Below are 27,693 nucleotides of genomic sequence, written 5' to 3'. Positions count from 1 at the left end.
ACGACTACTGGACACCTTCCAACACAGAGGGACAGCTCATGAATGTCAAAATCAGGAGTTGTTGACTTCACTAGCCTCTACCTCAAAGGTTCTAAACATGCTCTTGACAAGTTCACCCAGTTTCACAGAGTTCCTTAGGCCTACTGTCTGTATGCAGGGAAATTACTCCATAAAAATAATAATGTTGGGTTATAACAAATACTTTTCAATTAGAAGGTCTATTGTCAGTCTGTAAAGTAAGGCTGTGGTTGTGTGTGCACGCTCGTGCCTGCGCACATTTGGAAACACTTGACAATATCATTGATTTCATAATGTAAAATATTGAATATTGAACATCATGCATAATTATAATCTCTAACAATCAGCTCCACAAAGCAAGTCCCTCTCTCTCTCTCTCTGTATCTCTCTGTTACCCACTCCTTCTCTCTCCCTCACTCAGACTTGTTCTCTTGCTAATGGGAGGAGCGCAAAATTCTTCTCTGTATAAGAAGTGCCGAACGTACAACAAGGGATTTTACACAGCTACTCAGGAGAAACGAAATGATCTGCCTTGGAGCCGCAGCAAAATGCTGGATGGACAGCTACTCCTGGGATGGTTATCGTTCACAGTTATAGTGTACCTCTTCAACTTGCCCGGACCGACCACAGCGTATTTCGGGTAGGCACTGGATCCATCCACATGTTCATGACACTGTCATTGATTTGAGTTTGTTACGAGACATGTCATGCGCTCTTAGATCAACTTTGATAGACCGGATAAATTACGTTACTCATATTAGCCTACCGTTCATTGAAATGTTTCTACTTTCGTATTGCGTAGTCCTAAATATGTCCGAAAATATGAAACGTACATTCATCACTGTTGATGTTTCCTCTAAAATCAAATGCGGTGCAAATGAATCAGATACTGGTGTCCTTGTCGCTACGTTGTGATTTGTTTCAGGTATCTGCAATGTTGTTGCATAGAACTAACTGACAGTTCAACAGCACCTGTGTAGCGCAGTAGGCTGTCACAACCGGTGGTGAGAGCAGGTTGACGTGAGATTATTCCGTCGCGTTGAAATGGTTGATTTGATTGACCAGTGTAATAGCTCAGACTACCGAAAGTGTATGCCGAAGCAGATTTTTAAGGGGATAGGGAGGGGTTGGGGGTTCTCAAACACACTTAGAATTAGTGGCGGCTGGAGGAACCCTGGAGATCCTCAAGGAACACCTGGAGTTCCGTAAGGAACACTGGCCAGTGGTTCATATTTGCATCTTCCATTAGTTGAGGGGTTCTTGGATGAACCTTTAATGTTTCAATGTGGCGAAGGGTGTTCCTGGAGGAACCCTGGACTGGCGGTTTGCCTTAGTAGCGGTGTGGCTTTTAGATAGATCTATTTTGGCCACCCATTAGAGTAAATGTCATTCCTGTTCTGTTGTATTGTCATTACATGTTAATGGTGAACACGGACACTTTTGTAGCTTCAACTTGATGCTTACAGAGGTGTATGAGTTCCTATGCAAATCCCCCAGTTGGAATGGTTAATGATTTATTACTACTTGTAATCAGCATTGTTAATATTATATTAGAATATGTCATATGCATTCATATTCAAGGAACATTTCAATTTGCAGTGTACAAACTTAACATAGTAAACAGGAATGACATTCACCCTAACGGGTGGCCAAGAATAACTGTCTGAAAGCCACGCCTCAAATAAGCCATGGCTCCAATGTTCTGATAGGCTGCCACATCTACAATATTTTATTAAAAAAGTTCCAAATTGAATCTCACCCATCACAAAAAGGTTCCGGTTTGAACCTTCACACATGGGTTCCTCGAAGACCCTTTTTCAGAGGGGTTCCCCCGAGACTAGTTTTGACAACCCATTTAGGCTCTAAGTGTTGTTCAACAGAAAGGTGATCCTGAAAGCGAGAGATACAGGTATGCTCATTACTCAGACATTGATGATACCAGGCATATTTAAATGACTGGTAGCAGACATCTGTGTGAATATTTTGTTGAAACACTTGTAATACTATTGTAAGTCGGCACTGAAAACAGACATGGAGCGAAAGGTGAGTGTAGGCTTCAGTCGCAACAGCTGGTAACAATAAAGAAATGCAGCTCAACCGGTGGATGAAACGTCTCTTCAGCTTGCAGAGAAAATTCCCCATCCAGCATAAACATCGGGATAGAGAGAATTCTGGTGTAGGGTTCACACACCCACTAAGTTTAAAAACAGTTTAAAACACATTAAATAATGTGTCCTGAATGTATAGTTTGTTTCCAAATCTTAGGAGATAATCTCATGTCAAGGACAGTATTTTTTTTTTAAAAATTGAATGAGCAGTTAAAAAACGTTATTCCCACGCAACGCCTTGTCTTTGTCAGGTGTAGCCTGCACCTCAATATACCGAGGCTGCTGGCAGCCTTTGTCCTGTCTGACGAATTTCATTCGTCATCCTTCAGACTTCTTCTGAAGACTATTAACCTGTCAATGAACCCTAAGGAGAGCTCAAATGAATGCAATACCAGCAGGGTCTTCAAAGCTCTGGTGTGAAAGTATACAAGTAGCCTACAGCAAGCAGGCAGGTTATAGCTTGGATATGCTATAACAGACGGCTCCTTCCCAGGTTGCGTTCCGTTTCCTGGTGCACCTGCAATCTCACAGCAACTATGAGAGAGTTCAGTCCGAATCCTTGGTATCCTATTTATGGATCCTTTATTCTACCAACGAACACAGATATATCGTTCTCACAGTCTGTCTGCAGCATGCGGTAATCGATACCCCCTCGTGTTGCAAACAGTACTTGTTATGAAGTTGAGGTGAGTCAATGCACCCAAACACATTGGAACGACTGGCAGCACGGAAATATTGTGGCTGTTTTAATTGTAGAGTGATGAGAGTGAGCGATGACACCAGCAGTAGTTCCAGGGGTATTCGGCGATAAGGACATCATTTAGCTGTGAACCAGTGGGGGAACACAGGGACGGGCCCCCCAGGACCTGTTGTGGACATTATGCAGTTGTAAACTGGTTTGTTAGGCCTCCGGGACAGCTGAATTGGATCTTTCAGATCTCATGTAAGGGTGGAAGGAATAGTTCTGTTTGGAAATAAGGACTTTTTGGACAACGTTCATGGTTTGAGTTGCCGGAAGTTGCATGAAATAATAAGGGGTGTCCATTTAGTCCTAATGTGTCACTTCTCAAAAGGTTAAGTCCCCTGACAGGTACTAGAGGAAGTTATTATCGCCGTAAATCAGACATGTTACTACAGATAATAAACATATGTCACCTTTTCATTTTAGGGTAACTGTCATTACTTAGTGTTTTTAGGATCTAGACTGCTATGCTGTCTTGATGCGTGAAAAATTATGTATGATTCAGCAGCCCGGCGCCATGGAAACCCCATCATCTCTAAGTCACGTCTGTCTGTCTGTCTGTCTGTCTGTCTGTCTGTCTGTCTGTCTGTCTGTCTGTCTGTCTGTCTGTCTGTCTGTCTGTCTGTCTGTCTGTCTGTCTGTCTGTCTGTCTGTCTGTCTGTCTGTCTGTCTGTCTGTCTGTCTGTCTGTGTCTGTGTCTCTCTCTCTCTCTCTCTCTCTCTCTCTCTCTCTCTCTCTCTCTCTCTCTCTCAGAGGCCTAGAGACTTAGTGATAGCGGTAGATCATAACCATCCAGCAACACCACCAATGGCCCTCAGTAACTAACCAGTTGCATACAATTAAGAAGCGCAAAACTGGCACTCCGTTTAAAGCATGTCTACTTATTCAGGTAGAGCTTTCCAATTCCTTCTAATCAATCTGATCTGTGGCCTTGGAAGTGCAAAGGGTGATCTGGTATGAGGATACAAGTCCAGACTTATGTCCTGAGGACAGAATATGATGGAGATGATTGTCAGTGGGTGATTTAGAACTTTAAGCCAGAGATCATGAGACAAACAGAGAGACCCGGCCCAGGTGACATGGATACATGCAACATGTTACTGCTACTTCCCCAAAGCTAAGCCAGAAACCTGACACCATTGACACTGTGCAACACGCACGCACACACGCACACACACACACACACGCACACGCACACACAGACACACAGACAGACAGACAGACAGACAGACAGACAGACAGACAGACAGACAGGCTCAGCCCTGGGCTGGCTGACATTGAGTGAAGTATACATACTAACACACACTTGTTCAAATAAATATCTGCCATGAGCACGAGGACAGCACATCCTCCGGCCCTCTTCCTGGGTACTGATTTACTCAAAATAGATGGTCGATGTTGCATACCCAATTTCCAGAGTGCGGTGGAGCGTAAGTGTAACATAAACACAGTCTCTGTTGCCCGTAGTTTGCAGCGGCAGAGGGCGGGGCGGGATTCCTAGCGTAGTCAAGCACCCGCTCAAATTGTCATCCTTTGCCACAAGAATGTGAGCACTCATTTACTTTCCCCTGTTCAGCCTGTTGTGGCAGGTGCTGCCTCTCTCTCACATCCCAGTATCATTAGGCTTACTATTGAGGAAGTTTGCTGCAGTTTCATTCTTTGGCTTTGACCAAATTGTACCTTGAGGGAATATTCTTTGTTGGGTGGTATTTTCAAGAAGGAAGGGAAAAGAGTGAGATTGTTCACTTAGTTAACCCCGACTGAAGGGTTCATGTTATGGAGTTTCAGCAAGATGCTGTTAAACAAGCGAACTCCATTCATTTACACGCTACTTTTGGCCCATATAAAGGCATTTTGTGGTTTTGTTAACTGCGTTCAATGCAAGTCTTAAACTGACTAAAACCGACGTTGTTTTTATTTAGTTCACATGCTGCGGCATATACAGGAATCCTACCCACAGCTATGCTATGTATGGTGAATCACCAATCACTCTTTCTGCGACAGCTTCATGTACCCTGCCCTCAGTTCAAGCTACCAAAGGTCATGTCCACCTATAGTTTTCAACCCCATTATTAAGAGAGTGGTAATATGCCTAACACAATGCCATAAAGCAGATTCATTCATTGCCTGCAATAGATTCACTGTTCTGCTTCTCTACAGTCTCCAGTGTTAATGCCTAGGCTTTAGCTCAGAGTGCTAAAACAGTTGTGGTGGGCGGAAGACCCAGGTTCGAACCCCAGTTGGTCGGTTTTCAGTGTTGCATGGAGATGAAACAAGAGGTTGTAGTCTACTCAACAGTCAGTCTCCATTTAAACACTTCCCTCCTGCTCCCACCTCAGTCTACTGGTTAATGGGAGTGCTGCTGCTAGTATCCCAGTGGTTTGTGGAGAGATGCCGGGTGATTACCAGTCATTAAGAGTGAGTGTGGGCTCAGGGATGACGTTGGCGTGGGGCTAGGCTGGCAGACAGTGGTGGCGGGCTTCTCATTACAGATGCCTTAAGCACTGATTAGCCCTGACGCTAGGCTAGCTCACAGGCAGGGTGGGGAGCGGCTCCCTGCCTGGGATAGAGGGATTTCCCAACATCAGAGGATATCCTGTGGCTGCAGCCACACCTCAAAGGGTATCACCTTACCGTGAGCCAAGAAGATAGGATTCTCTCTCACCGCTGGCTGCCTGGGGTTAGCTGTGATCATATGGAGTCTGGCTGGTGGTGAGATTACACCACGCAAACCTGCTGGAGGCTTAGCTAAAAACCCTTTGTGTTATGCCCTTTGTGAATACAGAGAGAGAGAGAGCTTTGTTATCTTTGTATTTCTGTCCGTCCTGATATATTTGGCACAGTATTGTTGCAAGCTTGTCTTATGAGTTAGAGTTTGCACTGTGTAGTGTTAGGTCTATGTCTGCTCAGTCAACCTGGTGAAAGGAGTGCTAGCCTGCCACAAGGGGGAGCAGCCTCTTTGTGGAGCCCAGGATGGGTCTCAATCAGCACTTTATACCCGCTTTGTGTAACCTTAGGAGAGTGGGAAATGAGATGTGAAAACAGCCAAATCTAAAGTCACCGGACACTGTGTAAATTCAAATTCAGGATAAAATGGTTTCATGTATGCTTAGTTGTGGTCAAAATGCATTATTTGATCCACTTGGATGCCCAATGTCTTTCAACTTTACTCACTCATAGCAGGGCCTTGCTGTATTGTGCTGTGAAAGGAATAATTCATTTCACTCCACGATTGCTCCTTGAATAGCAGGTTAAGGCAGTCTGCCATGGAAATGGTTCCTCGACCAAATGTTGCCTGTTGGAGTGAGATTCTAATTATACATTTTTTTAGAGATGAATTATTTTGGAGGTTTATATACTCACATACCTTTGTTGTGAAGGTTTTAATGGATGGTGTCTGCAGTGGCTTGGGCAGTGGATAGTCCGGATACACACTGTGCAGTATAATGATATGGTTCTACTGTATATGTTGAAGATTACATTGTTATTGCATTTGGGAAGGTCTTTAAAATGCGCGTTGGCCCACTCACATCCGAAGGGCTTAAGGTTCTGGTATCGTCGGCATGCCGAGACCGACCACAGTTAAGAAATATTGGCTTTTTAAAAGGAGGGAGCGGCTCCTGCTCCTATCCAGCCCTTGCCAGTCAGCCGTGTACTTCATGGCTGGGTAGTCCACAGATATGGAATGGAAACATATTCTCATTGGTAAGTGAAGGTATACAGAGTTAGACACATGATGTCCTTTACAGATGGGACATAGCCTCGACAGGGATCATTTGCAAGCCAATATAGAATCATAATACTTTTATGGGCCTGAGATTGATGATCTGACGTTAATTGGCGGGTTTGCCATGTCATATGTTGTCCGTCCTTAACCACAGGCCAATTTCCTCCTTTACCCTAGTCTGTGGGAGCATGCTTGTGTGTGTGTGTGTGTGTGTGTGTGATACATGCAGTCTTACCATGTATCACAGTCAGGCAGTCAGCGCAGAGGAAATTTGTATTTAATTGGGTGATAAAGTGTCAGTGTGTGATGATTCTTGCCCAAATGGAACACCGTAAGAATCTCATTATGACTAGATTGAATGCAGGCGGATGAGACAGGTGAGACTAAATTACACCTCTTCCAGTTGTAACCAATGGTTAGTACCTTGATATTATAACCAGTGTGTAGCTACAGGATGGTAGTTTATCACATTCATTCATTCATTCATCCATTCATGTTTCTACTAAGACTGCAGTGCAAACAATATACTGTACCACTACCACCCTTGGTGGCTTTACAGCTTGAGTATTGAATTTCCCAACTGCTGGCTTTTCCGCCATTCTAATTTGAATTCCCAGAGAGAGAGAAGAAAGGAAACCTTGTAATCTTTCCTTAGCAACTGTAAATAACTGTTAATAATATGACTCAACTTTAGCCACTTGCAGTTACTAATGCATGGTTGAAACCAGCTACTGTTGGTTTATTTTTTGTACCCCCTTTTTCTCCCAAATTTCAATCTTGTCTCATCACTGCAACTCCCCAGCGGGCTCGGGAGGCGAAGGTCGACTCATGCGTCCTCCGAAACATGACCCGACAAACTGTGCTTCTTAATAACCGCCAGCTTAACCCGGAAGCCAGCCACACCAATGTGTCGGAGGAAACACCGTTCAACTGACGACCGTGGTCAGCCTGCAGGCGCCCGGCCCGTCACAAGGAGTCGCTAGAGTGCGATGAGCCAAGTTAAGCCTCCCGGCGTAACCCTCTCCTAACCCGGACGACGCTGGGCCAATTCTGCGCTGCCCTATAGAGGACTGCCGATCACGGCTGGTTGGGATACAGCTGCGGATTGATCCCAGGTCTGTAGTGACGCTTCTAGCACTGTGATGCAGTACCTTAGACCACAGTGCCACTCTGGAGGCCCGCAGCTACTGTTTTTTTAATAGTGGTTTGACTTTACATGCTTGGATTACCCCTGGGAAGTGCTCACTCTACAGTAAGAGTAAATTAATAAATGTGTGCATTACAAATCTATAACCTACATAACCAATTACTTGTTGTACAGAGTATGTACAGAGTCTTATTTAAAAGTACACTTTTAAAATACACAGGTTCCCTTTCTATCTGATTCTCATGGCTCGTGTGTGTGTGTGTGTGTGCGTGCGTGCGTGTGTTTGTGTGACTGGGGTGTGTGTGTCTGAATGGGGTGGGTGTGTATGAATGTGTGCCGTGACTGAACGTGTTTGGTGCGTCGGTCAGTTGGTGTGCTGGTACAGGGGTGCCCTGCGCTGCTCTGTACCATGGCATAGGCTAGAACAGGGGAGTCATGCGGACACTGTTGCGTTGCGCCCAATCTGTGCCAGTCACACAGTGACTACAATTGAGCCGCTGACCCTAGGAGACTTGAGTTCTCACATTGTAGTTAAACCTCTTACCAAGCTCCATGCTCCCATTCCCCAACCATCCCTTTATTAATACATTACCGACCGCTCAATGGCTAGGGTCTACAGTGCAGTCAGCACTCAGAATTGCACGTTGAACAGAGCCAACAGTTAAGATCAGGGTAGCATTTTGAATAAAAGGTTGGGAAAGAATACTCTGCTGATGTCTAGAAAAAGGTGATGTATTTAATTTGCTGGATTAAAAAGTATACAGTAGGTCAGGTTCATAATGATTCTCTGGTAGGGGGGAGTGTCCTGACTGCTGTACAGTACATCCTACAGATGTAGGATCTTAATTTGAGACAGTTTGCTACAGCAGGAAAATAATCCTGCAGCAACAGGAATTATTATGGGGATTATAATTAATGGGCATTTTTTTGTAGGAGTTGATTCATTTTCCGTTAGGGCAAATAAAGTCGGACATTTTAAAGTGGAAATTACAAACTTTAGAAGCCTTTTTAAAACTTGAATACATTACAAGTTTGCATTTGCTGCTGTGCAGAATAATTCTCAGCAACAAAAGAGTGATCAATAGCCTTGGCTTCTCAAATGACTGCCTCGCCTGGTTCACCAACTACTTCTCAGATAGAATTCAGTGTGTCAAATCGGAGGGCCTGTTGTCCGGACCTCTGGCAGTCTCTATGGAGGTACCACAGGGTTCAATTCTCGGGCCGACTCTTTTCTCTGTATATATCAATGATGTCGCTCTTGCTGCTGGTGATTCTCTGATCCACCTCTACGCAGACGACACCATTCTGTATACATCTGTCCCTTCTTTGGACACTGTGCTAACAAACCTCCAAACGAGCTTCAACACCATACAACACTCCTTCCGTGTCCAACTGGTTTTAAATGCTAGTAAAACTAAGTTCATGCTCTTCAACCGATGCCGAACTAGCATCACTACTCTGGATGGTTCTGACCTAGAATATGTGGACAACCACAAATACTTAGGTGTCTGGTTAGACTGTAAACTCTCCTTCCAGACTCACAATAAGCATCTTCTATCCAAAATTAAATCTAGAATCGGCTTCCTATTTTGCAACAAAGCCTCCTTCACTCATGCTGCGAAACATACCCTCGTAAAACTGACTGTCCTACCGATCCTTGACTTTGGCGATGTCATTTACAAAATAGCCCCCAACACTCTACTCAGCAAACTGGATGTAGTCTATCACAGTGCCATCCATTTTGTCACCAAAGCTCCATATACTACCCACCACTGTGACATGTATGCTCTCGTTGGCTGGCCCTCACTACATATCCATCGCCAAACATACTGGCTCCAGGTCATCTATAAGTCTTTGCTAGGTAAAGCTCCGCCTTATCTCAGCTCACTGGTCACCATAGCAACACCCACCTGTAGCACGTGCTCCAGCAGGTATATTGCACTGGTTATCCCCAAAGCCAACACTTTCTTTGGCCGCCTTTCCTTCCAGTTCTCTGCTGCCAAATTGCAAAAATCTCTGTAGCTGGAGTCTTATATCTCCCTTTCTAACTAATCATCAGCTGTCAGAGCAGCTTACCGATCACTGTACTTGTACACAGCCAATCTGTAAATAGCACACCCAACTACCTCATCCCCATATTATTACTTACCCTCTTGCTCTTTTTCAACCCAGTATCTCTACTTGCACATCATCATCTGCACATCTATCATTCCAGTATTAATGCTAAATGGTAATTATTTCGCCTCTATGGCCTATTAATTGCCTACATCCCTACTCTTCTACATTTGCACACACTGTACATAGATTTTTCTATTTTTATTTTCTATTGTGTTATTGACTGTACGTTTGTTTATGTGTAACTCTGTGTTGTTGTTTTTGTCGCACTGCTTTGCTTTATCTTGGCCAGGGCACAGTTGTAAATGAAGACATGTTCTTAACTGGCCTACCTGGTTAAATAAAGGTAAAAAAACAAAAAAGTAAAACAAAATTCAAAAGAGTGCTCTACGCAGATCCTACATCTGTATAGAGGGTACGGGAAGGCCTGTGCAGTGCTGCGCCCTGTTGAGAATGGAGATATGCGGTCTTCTTTCGCCAACCTTAGTGACACGGTTTCCATTTCACATGTCATTTCAGACAGATATGGGGGAAAGAGTAAATGGTTATTGAGAAGGTAAAGCTAAGATTAGCCATTGGTTGAGAGAGGATTGAGTGATATGGTTATAGCCTGATATTAATACTGTACACTTACAGGACACATGACAGATCCTCTCTGTGCCAAAACAGACCAATATAACTTCACATTTCAGTAAGTCATTATCGTTTGAGTAATGCACCTTCCCGAAATAAGGAAGACATGATGCATAGTCTGTTAACACTACACAATCTTGTTCACTAAGTCGTGGAGGGGGTGAGGGCGGAATCTTCAACGGCTGACCCATAAAGGACGTGACCAAGCATGATGTCATCTCTGACCCTCTAGTCACTTTCCTAAATGGGACATGTCCAAACTGTGACTCAACTTGGACATAATGATGCAAAGTATGATGACAACAATTACAAAGCAATGTTAATTGGTAGAGTTTGTCAAGTTGTAATGAACCACGTGTTGTTAATCTCCACCAGTACAGATCAATTTATCAAAAAACCTAAACATTTTCTGCCCCAGTCAAAATTGAGTTTTTCTCCCCATTACTCAAAGCTTCAGTTCAGTCAGTAGTAGGACATAGCCTAGGCAGCAGCCTTGGTTTCAGGCTGGGCCAGAGGGAGTATACCACACTGACATTCCTACTACCTCTGGCAGGGCCTGTGAGACACCAGATGGGACGAGGGCTTTGGGCAGGGTGGTCTGAAGTGAATCCAAAACCTTCTTTCTGAGGAGAGGAGGACACTTCTTTTCCTGCAGGGAGCATTTAGCTAGAGCATACTGTGGAGGAGGGAAGGGAAAACCAAGCAGGGGAATGGTAGGAGGGAGGAAGGGACGGAATAAACAGGCACACACATGGATCAGGGCAAGGTCACACCCAGCCCAGATTTTCTTTTCAAAACTCCCCCTTACATCTTTACAATAGCCTGGCTACCACCATAGGGTTTGACAACATGTGCATGTTTCTGAGGTGAGCATGGTGGTTGGTCCCTAACTGTCAGAGGAGAAAGGTAAACTAACCAAGGGTTTGTATTTACAAACAGTCTTACAGGAGTGCTGATATGGGATCAATTTGGCCTTTTTGATCATATTGAATAAGATTATACGGACAGGGGAGTGCTTACATACGGGCAATGGTTGTGTCTGCTAGCCTCGCATACTTTTCACACGTCTGTCTGGCTGGCTGCCATTGTTTTGGGTTACCTTTAGTAAGACAGCTGGTTGGTTCGCTTTGTCTGGGAGCAGGCTTTGTTTTGAGCCAACAGCTGGGGGGAATGATTGGCATTTGTTTAGAGTAAATTGGCCTGTGGGGGTAGGAAGGGAGGAGGAAGGAGAGAGGAGGGGGAGGCAGCCTTGTGAGGGGGGAGGGAGGGATAGGGGATGGAGATGGGAGAGCAGAGGGGGTGGCAGAGGGAAAGAGAGAAAGGGGGAGAGGAGGGGGAGCTAGGGGGGTAGGGAAGGAAAGTTAGACAGGGAGGGAGAGAGGAGGGAGGGAGTTGACCTTAGGGACACCAGCAAGTTGAGACGAGGCTTGGACGGTATACCGTTTATACCGTGTACCAGGGTATTTTGAAATACCGATGGGAGTGTGTGCTACGCCACTGCTTATAGCTAGCTATAAGTTACGTATAACTATAAAAAATCAAAGACATGTCAAATAAATTAAATCCAGCTCAGGGCTCTATCTCTGCATTTGGTTTGCTAACTTGCTAACTAAGTGACTAGATGTCAAGATCAACCTTCTTGGTTACAGAACAAATATTTAATTCCCTCCTGGATCAAGATCCCTGTTGCCTAAATTATTGTTCCCCTCCCCCAAAAAAACAATTGAGAGATTGTGGCAGCAGGTAGCCTAGTGGTTAGAGTGTTGGACTAGTTACTGAAAGGTTGCAAGATCAAATCCCTGAGCTGACAAGGTGATAATCTGTCGTTCTGCCCCTGAACAAGGCAGTTAACCCACTGTTCCCAGGCTCTCATTGAAAATACTAATTTGTTCTTAACTGACTTGCCTTGTGAAATAAAGGTGAAACAATTGTAATTGCCAAGAGTGTTCAAGGCAAAGGTTGTGTAGTTCGAAGAATGTGAAATATATTTTGATTTGTTTAAAACTTTTTTGGGTTACTACATGATTCCATATGTGTTATTTCATAGTGTTGATGTCTTCACTATTATTCTACAATGTAGAAAATAGTACAAATAAAGAAAAATCCTTGAATGAGTAGGTGTGTCCAAACTTCTGACTGGTACTGTATATATATTTTGGGAAATAACACCCCTTGTGTGCACCTTCTGTAATAGCGTATACCCCAGTGTGGTACAGAAACGGTATGGCGTATGAAAATCGGGATAACGATTGAGATGGTTTTTTCTTGATTTTGCTGATTGGGTGGGTTCAGCCAAGGTTGAATCTTGACTTTATAGGTAGCAGCACATGCACCCACACCCACACAGACACACAAAATGCAGACAAACATACAAATGCTGCACACACGCGTATGACGCCCACATGCACACACAAACGCAGACACGCAGTCACATGTACAGTACCTGCACAGAACCTGTTGGTCAAGTGGGGTGGAGATGGTGAAAGGGTACACACTAGCTGCACATTTGTCAAACCTTCAGTAGCCTATGTTTGATATATAGAAGCCGTAGTGAACCTGACCTCAACTATGAAAAGCAGTGGAGAGTTGAAGTACTCAAGACCTTTAACCTTTAACATACAGTATATGCCCCAGTTCATTTGTGCTATTGTGCTCCTCACAAAACGAACTCCCTCACACGTACATGTAGGAATGTGTTCATTGTATTGTCTGACATGTCAGCTTTGTGACAACACCTTCAACCAATGTTGCTGACCAACCAGTGCAACCAGAATAACCATGCATGGGCAATGGAGACAATGATACTCAAGTGTAGTATGCAATGCCTTGTCCCAAATCTCTACTGGAACTCTCAAAACAACCAATGGTGTGCAGTCTAAAAAAAACACTGCTCTGATTGGAGTAGGGGGGGGGGCAGTTATCATTTGTTGTCTCTCAGCGTCATTGTATGCCAATCAAATTCAACACTGAATATTAATAGGCATTGTTGCCGTCTTACGTTCATCAGTCATCGTGTAGTTCACAACAGAAAGGGCGTATTTGTCACAGAGCGATCAGTGTGTTGCACTGCAGCTCTCCCTGTCACAGCATGTTTTTTATGTGACTCTGCAGAATTTGCACTGAGCGGCACTTTTTTTTACATACAGTTGTTGTGAAGTGTGACTGACGAGCCCAAATCTCTGCATGTGTTTGTATATTTCCGATTAATCGCGTGCTTTTCTGTAGCTAATCGCAATTTTAGAATTTGGCTCTAAAGAAAGATTTTTCCATTTAAGGCGCAGTGCACTGAGTTACAGGCATACTTTGATCGTGAGGGACGGAAACACAAAATGATCTATATTAGAAGGTTTTAATAGCGTTTTCACCATAAACAACACAAAAGTCACTAACATAAAGCTATTAATGCTCCCAATGTTTAAGTAGGCCTACTCCCTATTATCAATGTCCTTGAAGTTTAACACTTGCGCACAGCTCTCTCTCTCTCTCTCTCTCTCTCTCTCTCTCTCTCTCTCTCTCTCTCTCTCTCTCTCTCTCTCTCTCTCTCTCTCTCTCTCTCTCTCTCTCTCTCTGTCTCTCTCTCTCTTTCTCTCTCTCTCTCTTTCTCTCTCTCTCTCTCTCTCTCTCTCTCTCTCTCTCTCTCTCGCACACACACATACAGTTTTAAGTACTGTTAAAGCTCCAGGCATTCTAAATGAGTGTGACTATAGGAAAAAGTACTGGCTCTATGGATACAAAGTGCATTTGAATCCAACAATGTTATGAAAACACTGTAACCATCTTTACTGTTCAGATAACTTTACACACTTATATGCCTACAACACCCTACATCCCTCCCACGCCCTCTCTCTCTCTCACTTACTCCTGCACACACACACACACACACTCCACTCTATGAAGCATCTCTTTGAGTAGCCTATTCCTTTTGAATTCTCCCTGTGCCATCCAAATGTGTGCATAGCCTAGCCCTGGTTAGTGGTCAAGTTATCACGTTGCTAGCTAGCTGGCTGAGTAGGTAACATGACTGGCTAAACAATGTTGTTTGTTATCAAACCAAAGAATAGCATCCCGCGAGTCATTTAAAGCAGCTAGGAACATACGCAAGAATCTGCGTCTGAGAATGAAACGATAGCTCCCTGTAATATTGGGCAAAACGTATTTTAGCTAGAAGCACACGGTCCCCAGCGATAGAAAGGGACTAGCCTTGTTTGTAGCTGTGTTCCTTGTTGTGTTCTGTGCTTAAAATGTTCCATGCAGCGAAGAAATGGAGAGGCGATTAATGGCGTCAACAAAACAAACGTCAATAAACATGTAATGTGTTAACACATTAACGTTGACGTCCCTAGTGATTACATACTCATTAAGATGAGCAATTATATTAGGCCAAAGAGTACGTGATATCAAGGATTATCAAGCTGCTAATATGTGATTGAATGTTCTTATACTACCCCTTCACATGTAACCCATAATAAACGTTCAAAAACCCTTTATAAACCCCAGATGAAGGGCGACATTAACAGCCATAATATTAACCAGTGCTGCGGCAGTGCAGGCCAGGGTCATGGTAGGGGCTCTGACATGAACACAGAAGGGTGATGACCGCAACGTTTAGTTTGAATACATTATTTCCACCAGGGACCCAGGGCTGTGTGGCTACACACACACAAATACACACACACACACACAAACTCACCCTGCGCAATCGTCACGTCCTGACCACAGAAAGCCTTTATTCTCTATGGTGGAGTAGGTCAGGGTGTGACTGGGGGGTGTTCTAGTTTATTATTTCTATGTGTAGTCTAGTTTTTGTAGTTCTATGTTGGCCTGGTATGGTTTGCAGTCAGAGGCAGCTGTCTATCGTTGTCTCTGATTGGGGATCATATTTAGGCAGCCTTTTCCCACCTGTTGTTTGTGGGATCTTGTTTTTGTATTGTTGCTTTTGAACCCTACAAGGCTGTACGTTCGTTTGTTTGTTTCTCTTTTTTGTTTTGTTGCTGGTTCACATTTTTTTAAATGATGATGAACTCAAATCCCGCTACGCCTTGGTCTACCCATTTCGACGAGTGTTACAGTAATGAGTCAATAAGATGTCACCGACAGACACTGTCGCCCTGTTTCTAGCTCCCAGTATTTTTTTGTTGGCGTGTTATTTCTTACATCATTTTTTTGTATGATTACTTGCATCCAAAAATAACTTTTCGACATTAGATTGGCAGTCACCAGAAATTCCACTTCCCTGACCTGGACCATTTAAAAAAACTTGAGGCAGCTCTATTCATCCTGGGGGCTGCACAAAACCGCAGATGCCGGGGAGAATAGCGCTTCCGAGTGTATTTGTCGCTAGCGTTCAGTCCCTGGACAATAAAGTATGGGAGCTCAGGGTGAGGATCTCCTTCCAGAGAGACATCAGGAACTGTAACATACTATGTCCATTTAGCTATGGGGTTCTACATCCATTGCGCAAAAGAATGAACTCATGGTGTGATTGTGGTAACATACAGGAGCTCAAGTCCTTTTGTTCTCCCAATCTGGAATACCTCACCATCAAATGCTGAACGCATTACCTCCCTATATACTTTTCCCCCAGCCGACACTGCGATGGCTCTCAAGGAACTACAATGGACTATGTGCAAACTGGAAACAGCATATCCTGAGGCCGCATTTATTGTAGCTGGGGACTTTAATAAAGAAAATAGGAGGAAACTTTACCGAAATTTGATCAACACATCTCCTGTGTTACCCGGACATAACAAACTCTTGATCATTGCTACTCACCCTTCCGGGACAGGTACAAGGCCCCCTACTCTCCCTTCAGCAAATCAGATCACGACTCCATTTGGCTCCTCCCCACCTATAGGCAGAAACTTAAACAGTAAGCACCCGTGGTAAGGACTGTTCAATGTTGAGCTGACCAATTGTAATCTATGCCTCAAGGTTGTTTTCATCACGTGGACTGGGAAATGTTCCAGGTCGCCTCTGAGAATAGTATCAGCGTATACAATGACTTGGTGACTGGGTTCTTCAGGAAGAGCATAGAGGATGTTGTTCCCATGGTGACGATTAGAACTTATCAGCTCAGCCTTCAACACCATAGTGCCTGCCCCCCAAGCTCATCTCTAAGTGACACACCAGTGGTAGGCCTGATTACCAACAATGATGAGACAGCCTACAGGGAGGAGGTGAGAGCCCTGGCTGAGTGGTGCCAGGAAAATAACCTCACCCTCAACGTCAACAAAATGCTTTGCATTTTGCACACTCTTGCACACTCTTGGCATTCTTTCAGCCAGCTTCACCTGGAAGGCTTTTCCAACAGTCTTGAAGGAGTTCGCACATATGCTGAGCACTTGTTGGTTGCTTTTCCTTCATTCTGCGGTCCAACTCATCCCAAACCATCTCAATTGGGTTGAGGTTGGGTGATTGTGAAGGGCAGGTCATCTGATGCAGCCCTCCATCACTCTCCTTCTTGGTAAAATAGCCCTTGCACAGCCTGGAGGTGTATTGGGTCATTATCCTATTGAAAAACAAATGATAGTCCCACTAAGCGCAAACCAGATGGGATGGCGTATCACTGCAGAATGCTGTGGTAGCCATGCTGTTTATGTGTGCCTTGAATTCAATATAAATCACTGACAGTGTCACCAGCAAAGCACCCCCACACCATCACACCTCCTCCTCCTCCATGCTTCATGGTGGGAACCACACATACAGAGATCATCTGTTCACCTACTCCGCGTCTCACAAAGACACGGCAGTTGGAACCAAAAATCTCAAATTTGGACAAATTTGGATGGATTTCCATCGGTCTAATGTCCATTGCTCGTGTTTCTTGGCCCCGACGAACAGTCCTTATGCTGATGTTGCTTCCAGAGGTAGTTTGGAACTCGGGAGACAGTGTTGCAACGAAGGACAGGCGATTTTTTACGCTCCACGCACTTCAGCACTCAGCGGTCCCGTTCTGTGAGCTTGTGTGGTCTACCACTTTGCGCCTCAGCTGTTGTTGCTCCTAGAATTTTACACTTCACAATAACAGCACTTACAGCTGACCAGGGCAGCTCTAACAGGGCAGAAATTGGAAAGGTGGCGGTCTAATGACGGTGGCAGTTGAAAGTCACTGAGCACTTCAGTAAGGCCATTCTACATGCCAATGTTCCCCTATGGATATTGCATGGCTGTGTGCTTGATTTATACACCTATCAGCAACAGGTGTGGCTGAAAGAGCCAAATCCACAAATTTGAATGTGTGTGAACATACTTTTGTATATAGTGCATGTGTATTTATATTCCTGACTCAGACATTGCTCATTCTGGAGCATTCCGCTGCACCTGCGATAACGTCTGCAAATCTGTGTATGCGACCAATGAACATTTACTTGATTTGATGATTTGAGTCGTTTTCACTCTGCCATTCTGTGCATTGAAACATTTATATGAAGTAAATGTCCCGGGCAATGGGAAGCGTTGACAGGTGGAGAGAAATGCCTAAACAAACTCAGTCCGTTCGTTTACCCAGTGAAAGGTGCATGCAGGGAGGGGAAAGGCAAGGCAATGAGTGAGATTATTCTCCTTTGAAGTCTCGGGTCGATGATGTCTGTGTGTGAGTGAGTGAGTTTAAAAAGCCAAGCTGAGAAAACAGCAGTAAGAATCCTACCTCACGTAGGATAATAGTGAACTTTATTATGTCTCTGTTGGTGTTATGTTCCATGTGTGTTGCTGTGCCAACACCTCAAACAAAAACAGCCTCCTAAAACGCTTCATGATAGAAAAACACAGGTCTACATGCTCTTACATTCTAATGTGTAAGACATAGACCTAGCAGTAGCTCCGTACCCTGCAACCTATAATCCCTTTAGTTCATATGCCTTACACTGTCAACATGTACTGTACACACTGTAGTTTGCACATGTTTCAGGACCATAGAGATTAAGGCATTGTGGTTAGGCTTTCCATTATTCCTAATCAGAAGCTATGAGGTCCTGTGTCCAAATGTTTGACCAAAGATGTGCACCGTACTCTCCTTTTGATTCCATCCTTTGCTCCAAGTGAGTTTAAATAGATTAGTTCGCTCTGCAGAAGCCAGCAGTGGTCCTGTTGAGTGTGTGACACTGGGTTCTGCTCAGCATTGTGTGAGTATGTGTGACGTTGGGTTTCTTTTTGGTCACGTTATGGCGGTAAAGGGATCTTTAGGGACCCAGTACCAGCTAGCTAGTTTACCTGTATGGTTTTGTGTTCTCCTTCTTCGTCTTACACTTCGTCAAATGTGCTTGTTAGGAAATATGCAGTGGCACAATTAATCAAAGCACTAGAACTACCATTGTGCATATTTAGGATAGCTTTAAGAAGTAAAATAATCATTTCCGTCAGTGTTCTAAAAGCCCAAAAAGTAAAACCTTTAAAATACAGCCTCACAGCTAGATATAAGAAATCCTTTAGAAGACGGGGGAAACTGAAATTAAAGCACATCTGTGATATCATTTGACTATACACTGGTCTGCCACAGAGCGGAAACATGCACAAGAATGGAGCCACAGTAGCTTATTCTCCCGAGACCTGAAGAAGTGTTTCTCCATTCTCTGAAATTTCTCCTCCTATCCACACTTTGCCCCCCCAGCCTTCTTGGTAACTTGCAACAACAAAAAATGGAAGTCAGTAACAGCAGAGCAGTAGTCCAAAAGATTCATGTTGTCTCTGGCCTCCCTCCAGCTTCAGAGTATCTTTTTTTGCCTCAGACAATGACGTCGCAGCACAAAGACACTTTTGAGAAATTGCATTTTATTTGACTTGATTTGTTTTGGAGGGCCAGACAGGCAGCCATATGTGATCTATGGAGAGGTAACACCAAGGAGACGGTGATAGTGACAGTAGTGGTTGAGGAATGTAACACGCCATGGTGATAGGATTCAGGAAAATGAAGACAACCTTTTTTGTCTGTGGGAGTTTCACCACTGTTGTTATTGATAATAATGGCACGCCTATGTATATTTAGTGCAACAAGTAGTAAACATTCTAGAGTTATGCCATTAGCAAGAAATGTACCTAACATAATTGAATCGTTGCGTACTATACAACGCATAGACTATATTTCAGCCCCCGGTTGCTGTTTCTATTGCTCTTACATTCTTCAGAAGCATGATTCATACAACTGTAAAATCTCTAGGAATTTTAAATCATACAAAAAAAATATATGCTTCATTTACTGTGGCTGCCAAGCTTCAAAAATAATCTGTTCCACTTTGCATCTCCTGGGTAACGTTGCTGATTTAATTTCCCCAGCGATATCTACATTCAGTTAAGTTTGTATGTTATTGCATTTCAGGCATCAATCATAGGACTTGAGTTTATCACGGCTGGAGTTTACATTATCCTGGCTCTCCTGATGACATGTCGAAATTAATTAGCCAGGTACTCTAAATGGTGTTGCAATCAATCAAATATTGAGCCTCAGCCCACAGCAGAAATGTTGCAGAAATGTTGTCAGTCACGATTACAACAGTTCGTCAATCACGATTCTAACAGTTCGTCAACTGGTACAATTTGCTCTTGAGTTCCTTCTTTTTCTCCTCACGGTGTTGTATACGTAGTGGATACACATAGTATCAAAAGGAATAACAATTAAGATGGATAAATATAGCATTTGTATGTATGGAGTGTCTCTATACATACAGTGCAGAATGTGGCACAGTCAGACTAATGTATTTGAGCTCTTTTCCTCCCTAAAGCCAGCCAGGAGAACCATTTCTGTCAAGACACAGCTTGCCAGGTTTCCATTTAAGAAATCTATAGTAGTCAGACAAGTTAGGAAAGGCAAAAAAGAGAGACGAGCCATTTGACTAGCCTCTTCACTCCGGGAGACCTGTAATGTTACACATTGATCTTCCCGCCCTAAAGATGACATCCCGTACCCAAAAACATATTTACCATCACTCTGGATGACCTATTCCGCAGAAACGTTTCCCTTCACCGAAGACAAATCTATAATCTGGATGCCGTTACCAGTCATTACCAGTCATTCCGGCGATACAATGTGTGAAAAAGAACTGTTTATATCCAACACAATATCTCCCTAAAGGTACGCTGCCATTTTGGATCAGGAGAAAGACTTCACAATCAGTTATTATCAGATCTAAAAGATGTCTCTCTCTCTCTGTAATATGACCTCTGTGACCTCTTCAGTGAGGCCGTTTGGCTCTGAATGGTGACAGAAGACAAATTAGGTCGTAAGTGAACGTGTAGCACCATTGACTAGAGAAGTACACAGACGGGAGAAGTACACAGTAACTCTCTTGAGGTACAGACAGTGAATCAATCAGCGTTCACATTCACTGCAACACGGTCCATGCCCGGGACATCTGGAAGGAAGCTCTATGGCTGTGATTTGGTTAATAGTTGTACCCAAATGACTCATGGGCTGGAAATGGAATTGAATAGGTTTCTGGTTCATTGGCAGCAGTAACACGCTAGCTAAATGCTAATAGTGTCTGACTGGCTGGCTGTGTCTTGTTCACTCTCTCTCTCATTAGCTTGTGTCCTACTCTTGCAGACCTGGCCTGAATCCTTCCTCACTGAAAAGTTACTGTTCGGTTCATAGTTACTAGATTAGCTATCACTTCCTGTTCTGGCCATGTGACTGGTGAGATCTGCATGGGCCTCTCATTGAACATGGCATAATCAGAGCTTTGTTTTGTGAATGAGACACAGCAGGATTCACTTAAACATGACAATTAAACTAGGATCCTCTCCTCCTCAGCTCTCCTGATAACATGCTAAAGCAGTCAGATAAAGTAAACCTCCCCTGTTTTATCAAGATTGATAGAAGGGATATTCACTTAAGCTCAACATTTTGATGGCAGAGGCCAGAGACAGGTCACCGTGTGTCACTGAGCAGAGCAGTTCAGTTATATAGAGGAGAGAAGAAGAAACAACCTCCCATTGTCACCTCCAGAGTACATCTAATATGTTTATCCCTTGTTTACGGTTGTTGTCAGGACAACCTCAGATTGTTAGCTGGTGTCAATATTAGCAGGGAAATGTTGACACTTAAAAGGCATCAAACTCTTTCAGTAATGGCGTTATGGGCCCGGGCCCGTTGCAGGAATGTGTTTGTGAGTTCCTCTGTAAATCCATGTATTCTTCTCTTTTACTTTAACAGTGTAAAAAGAGGCCCTGAAATTGCACATAATGAGCAACTACCCTGCCAATCCTGTCAGATGGTGTGACCAAAATGGTCACAGGCTGACAGTCATGTCCCCTGCGTGTTTTTGTGAAAGTAATGCTTCTGCTTTCCCCATCCATCGCAACCTCAGAACACTAGTTGGTCAGGGAGGGTTTTGCCAGCTATGTGGCAGACCCGGTGCTAGCTTGTGTGTTTTATATACACTTCCTTTAAATAAACTGACGAAAGGAGTGCAACTCTACCACATGTTCTCCTCCTATACCGTGTTTAGAAACTAAGCTTATACTCATTATATTTCAAATGAATTGCAGCTTTAGGGTCCTGAACACTGGAAGTTTGTATGGGGATTCTATAATGAGTGTAAAGCCTGCTGTGTGATCATGTTTACATCTAAACACTGCTGGTCCCCTTGAGTGACGGTCCCCGGGATATGATATAAATGTTAAGCAATGTATCTGTTGGTTTGGCTACTGTTTAGCATGCCTGTGATGTGACGGACAAATTGAATGTGTGGGACCATTGTTTTAAATCTGTCATATCATCTGAACGCTCTGTACTGGCAAAAAAAAAAAACTTAATTAAAATACACAGTTACAGTCACTAACACTCTAACCAGCTCTGTATGGCAAGTCAAATGTTCAGAGTGAGGTGTTCTCATTTCTGTCTGGAATTAGCTAGGAAGCTAGCCAACTTTAGCCAGTTAGCTTGGGTGTTTGACTTCCGTTTTGAGGTCAGAACGTTCGAATCAACCCTACTCCGCCAGAGCGTCCAGTGTGCACTCTGAAAACTCTGAGAGCGAAACACGCTGAATTTACTAACGGACAATCTGACAACACTCTGAAATTACGAACGCCCAGAGCGCACTCTGAGCTCACTCTGACACCCTTGAGTGAATTTACAAACGCTTGTTCTTAAACCAACCTGTGTCAATTTAGCTAGCTGTCTAGCCAGCGATGTTATGACAAGCAACCTTATTGGTAGCTACCCTAAAGAAGACAAATCAGCACAGAACGCTCTTCCCCTTCTGAGAATGTGCTATATACACAGCCACGCCTATCCTTTTATTTTTTAAATATATTATTTTACTTTTACCCCTTTTTCTCCCCAATTGGTAGTTTGTCTTGTCCCATCGCTGCAACTCCCTTACAGACTCGGGAGAAGCAAATGTTGAGAGCCACACGTCCTCCAAAACACCACCCAGCCAAGCCGCACTGCTCGCTTAAGCCAGAAGCCAGCCACACCAATGTGTCCATCCAGCTGGTGACTGAGATCAGCTTGCAGGCACTCACCCCACCACAAGGAGTCGCTAGAGCACAATAGGAGGAAAATCCTGTCCGGCCAAACCCTCCCCTAACACAAACAATGCTGGGCCAATTGTGCGCCGCCTCATGGGTCTCCCGGTCACGGCCTGCTGTGACATAGCCTGGGAGCGAACCCGGGTCAGTAGTGATGTCTCAACCACTGCAATGCAGTGCCTTAGACCGTTCCGCCACTCGGGAGGCCGAGACTCACCTCACATATGGGGAATGTTGATCTCAATCTCTAGAAAGTGTTGCAGTCCCCTGCACATTAACCATTAAGTCGATTGCAACCTTCAAACAATTGCAGCCAAATTCCCTCGAACATTAACCAGCTCTGACTTAGATCATAAAGGTCAGCGTTCTATGTTTGGGACTTAGCATACCATTTCCTCATATTCTCAGTCCACTGTACTGACTGAGTGTTCCCATAAATTATTTTTCATTCTCCGAACCCTCCAAACAGTGTGTTACAGTACAACATGTCCCCCCCTCAACTCCAGATTGACAGGTAATGCCTGTAATAAGACTTAGGTAGACCTTTGGGTACTGCAGCAGCATTTGTCAGTAGCTAAGGGGTGTCTATTTCTCTCCCCAGATTGACAGGTAATGAACCCCTGTCCATTCTACCGCTGAGCTCTCAACCTGAGGAGAACGTGGGAAGGGCCCACTACAAGCTGTGTGACCGGCTCAAACTGGAGAAGAAACAGCGGAGGATGTGTCGACGGGACCCGGGCGTGGCCGAGACCCTCATGGAGGCCATCAGCATGAGTGCCCTGGAGTGCCAGTACCAGTTCCGCTTTGAGAGGTGGAACTGCACCTTAGAGGGGCGCTACAGAGCCAACCTTTTGAAAAGAGGTAGGGACAGAAAAGCATTCCAACTTCATATAGAAGTATAAATGTAATATGTTTTCAACTTACAGATAACTCCTTTCTGACATTCATGGGTGGAGGTGGAGAAACATTTTTGTAATTCCATAGTAGATAGTACAGTAGAGAGAGGCCATAGTAGATAGTACAGTAGAGAGAGGCCATAGTAGATAGTACAGTAGAGAGAGGCCATAGTAGATAGTACAGTAGAGAGAGGCCATAGTAGATAGTACAGTAGAGAGAGGCCATAGTAGATAGTACAGTAGAGAGAGGCCACAGTAGATAGTACAGTAGAGAGAGGCCATAGTAGATAGTACAGTAGAGAGAGGCCATAGTAGGTAGTACAGTAGAGAGAGGCCATAGTAGATAGTACAGTAGAGAGAGGCCATAGTAGATAGTACAGTAGAGAGAGGCCATAGTAGATAGTACAGTAGAGAGAGGCCATAGTAGATAGTACAGTAGAGAGAGGCCACAGTAGATAGTACAGTAGAGAGAGGCCATAGTAGATAGTACAGTAGAGAGAGGCCACAGTAGATAGTACAGTAGAAAGCTGAAGTGTATTTTCCCATTAATGGCAACTTTCAATTGCTCATTTTGAGTGTCCATTAGGAAGCTGGTAGCTGATATCCTTCCTCTTGCTCCACACCTCACTCCAGGTTTTAAGGAGACAGCCTTCCTGTATGCCGTCTCCTCAGCAGGCCTGACTCACGCCATGGCCAAGGCTTGTAGCGCCGGGCGGATGGAGCGTTGCACCTGCGATGAAGCCCCAGACCTGGAGAACCGCAAGGCCTGGCAGTGGGGCGGCTGTGGTGACAACCTGAAGTACAGCAACAAGTTTGTCAAGGACTTCCTGGGCAAACGCTCCAACAAGGACCTGCGTGCCCGCGTGGACATGCACAACACTAACGTGGGCATGAAGGTGAGTGTGGAGGGGAGCCGTGTTGGATGACGCGGTACATTTCATCTTGTTGAATTATGGGATACAGTAATTAGTGTATCCCGCTAACAGCCCTTTTGTCACAACTTTTCCTGTAAAACAAAAACAATGAATATTTTTGGGTTGGCTGGTTGATTGATTGATTGACTGACTGACAGTGTAGTTTGCTTTACCTTTGCCCTGTACAGCTACTTTAAGGACGTAGGCCTATGTTGTCCTGTCTTGAGATGGTTAAGATCCGTGGGTGTATTCTAGGGTGAATATTTTCTGAATCTCCTACAGACAACTATATAATGTAGGGTTGGTAAATTATTGTTCTCCAAATTTACCTCAGTCTCTAAAGACACAGCAAAATGACCAGAACCAGTGAAAATGACCAGAGAGGAATTTAATGTGACCACGAGAGGAATAACAATGACAAGAGTTTTTACAGCTATGTTCCCATGGTCGACAGAGAATCGTTTACCCACATCCTGTGGTTATTAAACAAATACTACAGATCCTCAAGCATCCCACTTAATGGTGAGATGAAAGGCCAGCCTAAATCACTTAAATTGGCCACACGTTAATCAAACTTTGGTTTTTCCTCTCAAATTAGAGATTTAATTGCCGTTGTTTGTGCCTTAGCGAGATTCGACAATTGTTTGAGGTGAGGGAGTGAGTTTTTTTTTTCCCCGGCTTGGACGTGATTTTAATAGTAAAATCAAAAAGAAGAGAGAATGGTGTTAAAATGTCAAGCCAAAGCAAACTCAAGGTCCTGGCAGCCGCTACCTTGACTCAGATTTTCTCCTATTGTAGCCATTTTAATTTTAGCATGAATATAAATTATAGCAGAAGCACACTTCCCCAAATGTTAGCAGACACAAACCTCTCCCCGAAGACCCGTGGTGTGTGCTCTTCCTTTTCAGCCTGGCTCTCCAAATCCATTCTCAGGTTCTTTTATTTGTGATAAAAGATTTACAACACTGTTTTGGTCCAGGTTTTTTCTTATTTTCAGATTTAGTGAGGTGTACTACGTCCCACATGAAGCACAAATCTTGGAATGTGCCAGCCTCTGGAATCCCTAGAACATTTAAAGCTGACACTTCACATTTCCCTGAACTAAACTGCAAGTGTGGCGAATAATGCAGCACTTATTTCGTATTCCCCCATCTGTTTCCCAGTGTGTGAGAACAGAACCGGAGAGAGACCGTCTGTCCACTCCAGGCCTCCTCTGGAGAATACACGTTATGGATTTTAACACATAACCTTTAATTTAACGTTGTGGTCGGCCGATGCTTACTGAGCTGTACACAAATGAACCATTCCCAGCCACAGAGATTTCAAGCAACGTCGCAACGTGTACTATTCAGTGCTGTCTTTGGCCAAACAAGGAGCCTTAAACACACCCGTTCACACCCCCACAAGTTAAAGTTGGTCGAGCATTAATGGTCAGAGGTGTTCTCTCAAGTTCAACTCGAGTCCACATTCCGTGTCGTCTGTTGGGTAGATCCCGTTATATGTATTATGAGAAATCTTCAGGCCTCAACATAGTTGACGTAAAAAATTGTTTTGTTTTGCTTTACACTTGCTAGCCTAAAGTCCCCCCCCCCCTACTTGAATCGAAACAGTAGAGTTATGAAGTTGGCCTGGTGAAAGAGATGGACCTTGGGGGTTTTTGACTCCCACATACCTTAAAACAAACCAAGAACAGGGGCCAGGGTCTGAGTCTTCTGTCTCCTTCTTTCCCATGGCCGAGGAACTCAATGGATCTTTTCTTCGGAAAAAGTGCCCCTCAGCGTGTCCTCCACTTACTGTTAGTAATAACCATGATGACTTTAATCAAACTCTATTACCGAATGTTATCGTAGCACTCCGTATCGACACCCTCCCACCCACAAACATTATCTTTGAAACTATTGCTTATAGTGTAGAATTTTTTTAATTAAGATTCTTTGGTTGGGGAGTGACAACAATGTGACATTGTTGTCATGTCAATGTTGTATTATGTTAATGGCAGTATATCAGCAATAATTAGAGGCTCTAGATCGTCTAACTCTGTGGTATGTATGAGTATACACAGAGAAGATAATCATGGCCTCTGTTCTCATCACATTTTAATACACTGATGTTCTGTGTGCGTAAAGGCTTCCTATTGGACACATTTCTTATGAAATTAGGACTTACTACATAGGCCCATTGTGCTGCAGAAATTACAGGGGAGTCTAGGTCATTTTCTTCTTCTTTGAAACCTTGCTGTCCATACAAAGTGCAAAATGGGTCAAAGCTAATATTATGTCATTTCAGGTAGTCCCTTTGATGCCCTGTGACGGCTGACTGTATGTCCCTCTCCTCTCCCACCACCAGGTGATCAAAGCAGGGGTGGAGACCACCTGCAAATGCCATGGCGTCTCGGGCTCCTGCACCGTCCAGACGTGCTGGAGGCAGCTCTCGCCCTTCCACGAGATCGGCAAGCAGCTGAAACAGCGCTACGAGACCTCACTGAAGGTGGGCAGCTCCACCAACGAGGCCACGGGGGAGGGGGAAATCTCCCAGGCCCGGCCCCAGCAGCAGCAGAACCCCTCAACGGGCCCCAGCAACGACCCGATCCCACGCACCATGGACCTGCTCCACATCGAGGACTCGCCCAGCTTCTGCCGGCCCAGCAAGTACTCGCCGGGCACCTCGGCCAGGAAGTGCTACAAGGACAAGAACTGCGACGCCATATGCTGCGGCAGGGGCCACAACACCCAGAGCCGCGTGGTGACCCGGCCATGCCAGTGTCAGGTGCGCTGGTGCTGCTACGTCGAATGCAAGCAGTGCACGCAGAGAGAAGAGGTCTACACCTGTAAAGGTTAGCCCAGTCTTAGCTTCCTGCTCGCCCCTTGCCTCTGACCGGACTCAGCAAGTGGAGGGTGGTTGTTGATGGTGAAGGGGGGGGGGGGGGGGGAT

General features: G+C 44.4%; 1 protein-coding gene across 1 annotated transcript; it reads left to right on the top strand.

Moving 5' to 3' along the window:
• Positions 1 to 455: 455 nt before the first annotated feature.
• LOC115102948 (protein Wnt-9a-like) lies at positions 456 to 27,693 on the top strand. Its single transcript, XM_029623414.2, has 4 exons — positions 456 to 658; positions 23,554 to 23,813; positions 24,482 to 24,744; positions 27,109 to 27,693. Exons 1-4 carry the CDS (start codon positions 456 to 458, stop codon positions 27,598 to 27,600), a joined length of 1,218 nt encoding a protein of 405 aa, XP_029479274.2. The 3' UTR covers positions 27,601 to 27,693.

This window comes from Oncorhynchus nerka, linkage group LG20 (assembly GCF_034236695.1).
Source record: "Oncorhynchus nerka isolate Pitt River linkage group LG20, Oner_Uvic_2.0, whole genome shotgun sequence".
Lineage (NCBI taxonomy): Eukaryota > Metazoa > Chordata > Actinopteri > Salmoniformes > Salmonidae > Oncorhynchus > Oncorhynchus nerka.
The sequence above is the reverse complement of the archived record's forward strand: the minus strand, read 5'-3'. Positions and strand labels throughout refer to the sequence as shown.

Coding starts and splice junctions, on each gene's coding strand:
- LOC115102948 (XM_029623414.2), top strand. CDS start 456: ATGGGAGGAGCGCAAAATTCTTCTCTGTATAAGAAGTGCCGAACGTAC. Junction 659..23,553: donor CCGACCACAGCGTATTTCGG/GTAGGCACTGGA, acceptor TTCTCTCCCCAG/ATTGACAGGTAATGAACCCC. Junction 24,745..27,108: donor ACACTAACGTGGGCATGAAG/GTGAGTGTGGAG, acceptor TCCCACCACCAG/GTGATCAAAGCAGGGGTGGA.